The 2,279-nt window shown below is 58.4% G+C and overlaps 1 protein-coding gene across 1 annotated transcript in view; it reads right to left on the reverse strand.

The window, feature by feature from the left end:
• The window catches only part of PLA2G12B (phospholipase A2, group XIIB), an 11,588-nt gene extending 11,166 nt beyond the window's left edge, over positions 1-422 (reverse strand). Inside the window, exon 1 of the mRNA XM_009996404.1 lies at positions 191-422. Within this exon, the coding sequence (XP_009994706.1) occupies positions 191-422 (232 nt within the window). The remainder of the gene's footprint in view (positions 1-190) is intronic.
• Between the last annotated feature and the right edge of the window lie 1,857 nt (positions 423-2,279).

A 2,279-nucleotide genomic window follows, 5' to 3' on the forward strand; every position in this document is an offset into this window, starting at 1 on the left:
AAGAGGAGGGTCCAGGGTCCCTTTCCTGGCACTAGCAGAGAATTTGTGCCTCCCTGCAGGGACTGTGCCGAGCTGTGCAGGGGGCCAGGGCAGGGATGGTTGTGGCCTCGGGGACAGCGTGTGCTGTGAGTTTCCATGAAAGAGGGGAAAGGGCAAGGAGAGAGGAGCCAGCAGGGTCAGGTTCACTTACCGTATCGACATCTGTACTGGCAAACGCCGTTTTTTCCCCCAAACAGTTCCAAGACAGAGTCAAAGTAGCTGTTAACTGTCTCAAAGCTGTCCCGGATGGCCCCTATGCCCCAGTCTGAAGCGGGGGACTCTGCCTGGGCAGCTGGGTGGACGGGGCTCTCCTTGGCCTCCTGGGTGCAGTGCCCTGAGCCCAGCACCAGGCACAGAACCGCTGCCCGGAGAAGCAGCCGCATCCTGCAGGGCTGGTGCGGGCGCTGGAGCCCCGGGCCAGGCAGATGAGCAAGAGTGGGAAGGAGCTGTCGGTGCGTAGGAGGCAGGTGAACACCCCCCTCCCCTGGACTTTAAACACTGGCCAGGGAGCCAGCGTGAGGTCACCACCATCAGAGAGCAAAGTGCACCCCGGAGGTTTGGACCAGGTCGCTCTCGCAGAGAGACGCCGGGGCTTGGGTTTGCACAATCCTGCTGGAACAGGCCCAGGGAGGGGCTGTGGAGCACAGAATCCTAGGGGTTGGGAGGGACCTGGAAAGCTCACCCAGCTCAACCCCCCTGCCAGAGCAGGGTCACCCAGAGCACATCACACAGGAACGTGTCCAGGTGGGTTTTGAACGTCTCCAGCCCAGGTTGGGTGGCACACGGGAGACCCACCCAGGCACCCCAGGGGCTGCCCCACTCCCTCCCCAGCCTGGTGGGAGATGAAGAGTAGCTCTTTGTCCAACATTTCTGCAGAGACCGCCGGGTCCTGCTGTGCTGTGGAGCCTCACAGGGACTGATCCAGCAGCCACGAGTAGTTTGGGTTTAGAAACGCTGCATTTGGGGCAAGCCCTTGGCATGTCCCCTCCTGTTTATAGGATCAGTGAGGTAGGGGGGTGTTTTGCTTGTGATGGGATTGCTGAAGGCTGATGGTGGTTGTCTGGTTGTTCTGGCTTTCCAGAATTGAAGGGAGCAGGGAGGGGCTGGCACTGAAACCTGAGCAGGTGAGGGGCACGAGGGGGAGCTGCAGGTCCTGGCTGTGGGGTGAGACTGGCCCTCGGGCCAGCACAGCTGGTGGAGGCTTCAAAGAAGTTACTCATTAAAAGAAAACGACCCCATGAACACCAACAGCAAAGACAATGCAAGCCATTGATAAGGAACGTGGAAGGGGAGTGACATGGGAAGGCTCTGGCTGCTCTGGGAAGGGATTTTTTGGATGTGCTGTGTTCCTTAGGAACAGCCACTCTGCAGCTGATGGGCTGATCCTGGTGGACTCAAGGGCCAACCTCGCAGTCATGTCTGTTGGAGTGGCCAGGCTGCTGAGTGGAAACTCTCCAGAGGGCAAGGGGGGTCCAGGCAGTGAGTGGGTCTTTCAAATCCAGGGAAAACATCAGTGCAGATCCTGACATGTTGTTTTTCTGCAGGAGACTCAGCCCCATTGCTCTGTTACTCCTGAGACGCCTTTCTGCACGTGGCTGTGCAGTATGTGCTGCAGATGGGGGATAACCACAGCCAGGCCTTGGTTTCTCAGACAGGTAAGTCAGAGAAGTGAGGAAGAGGAGCAGACAAGTTGGTTAGTCCCTTTCCTGTTGTGTGTTTGTGCTTTGGGCCTCTCAGAGGGTGTGTGAAGGATCCCCAGCCAGGGGTGACTGGGGGGCACAGCCACACTGATGCTTCCCGTGGTGCCTCCCTGAATGCTGTTCCATAGCCAGAGCTGCCCACCACTGTCCCAGCCTGTGGGAGGAAGCTTGGCCAAGTTACTGGGTCAGAAAGGTGTGCAGAGGGTCCCAGGGGAACCTCAAACCAGCTTTGTCTTTTGGGAGATGAACTGAGGAGAGAGATGGAGAGCCTCCCAGGAAGGGAGGTTGGCAGTGTCCAAGCTGCAGACAAGGATGGGGAGCCTGGTGAGAAATCAGGGTGTCATTTTGAGTTGAGCTAGAGGTGCCAGGTTGCTACTAGGTGGTCCATTCCATGGAGCCTGGGAATCAGCAAGTCCCTGCCTCTGATGGGGTGTCAGCACTGGCACAAAGCAGTGGGGACCCTCGTGAAGTGAGGACTCCTCTGCAGGGGCACTTTGCAGGGCAGGACCAGAGAGCTGGGGCCTGTCCTGCTGTTCAGCA

The sequence above is a fragment of the Chaetura pelagica genome, unplaced genomic scaffold (assembly GCF_000747805.2).
Source record: "Chaetura pelagica isolate M959 unplaced genomic scaffold, ChaPel_1.0 scaffold464, whole genome shotgun sequence".
In the NCBI taxonomy this organism is placed as follows: Eukaryota; Metazoa; Chordata; class Aves; order Apodiformes; family Apodidae; genus Chaetura; species Chaetura pelagica.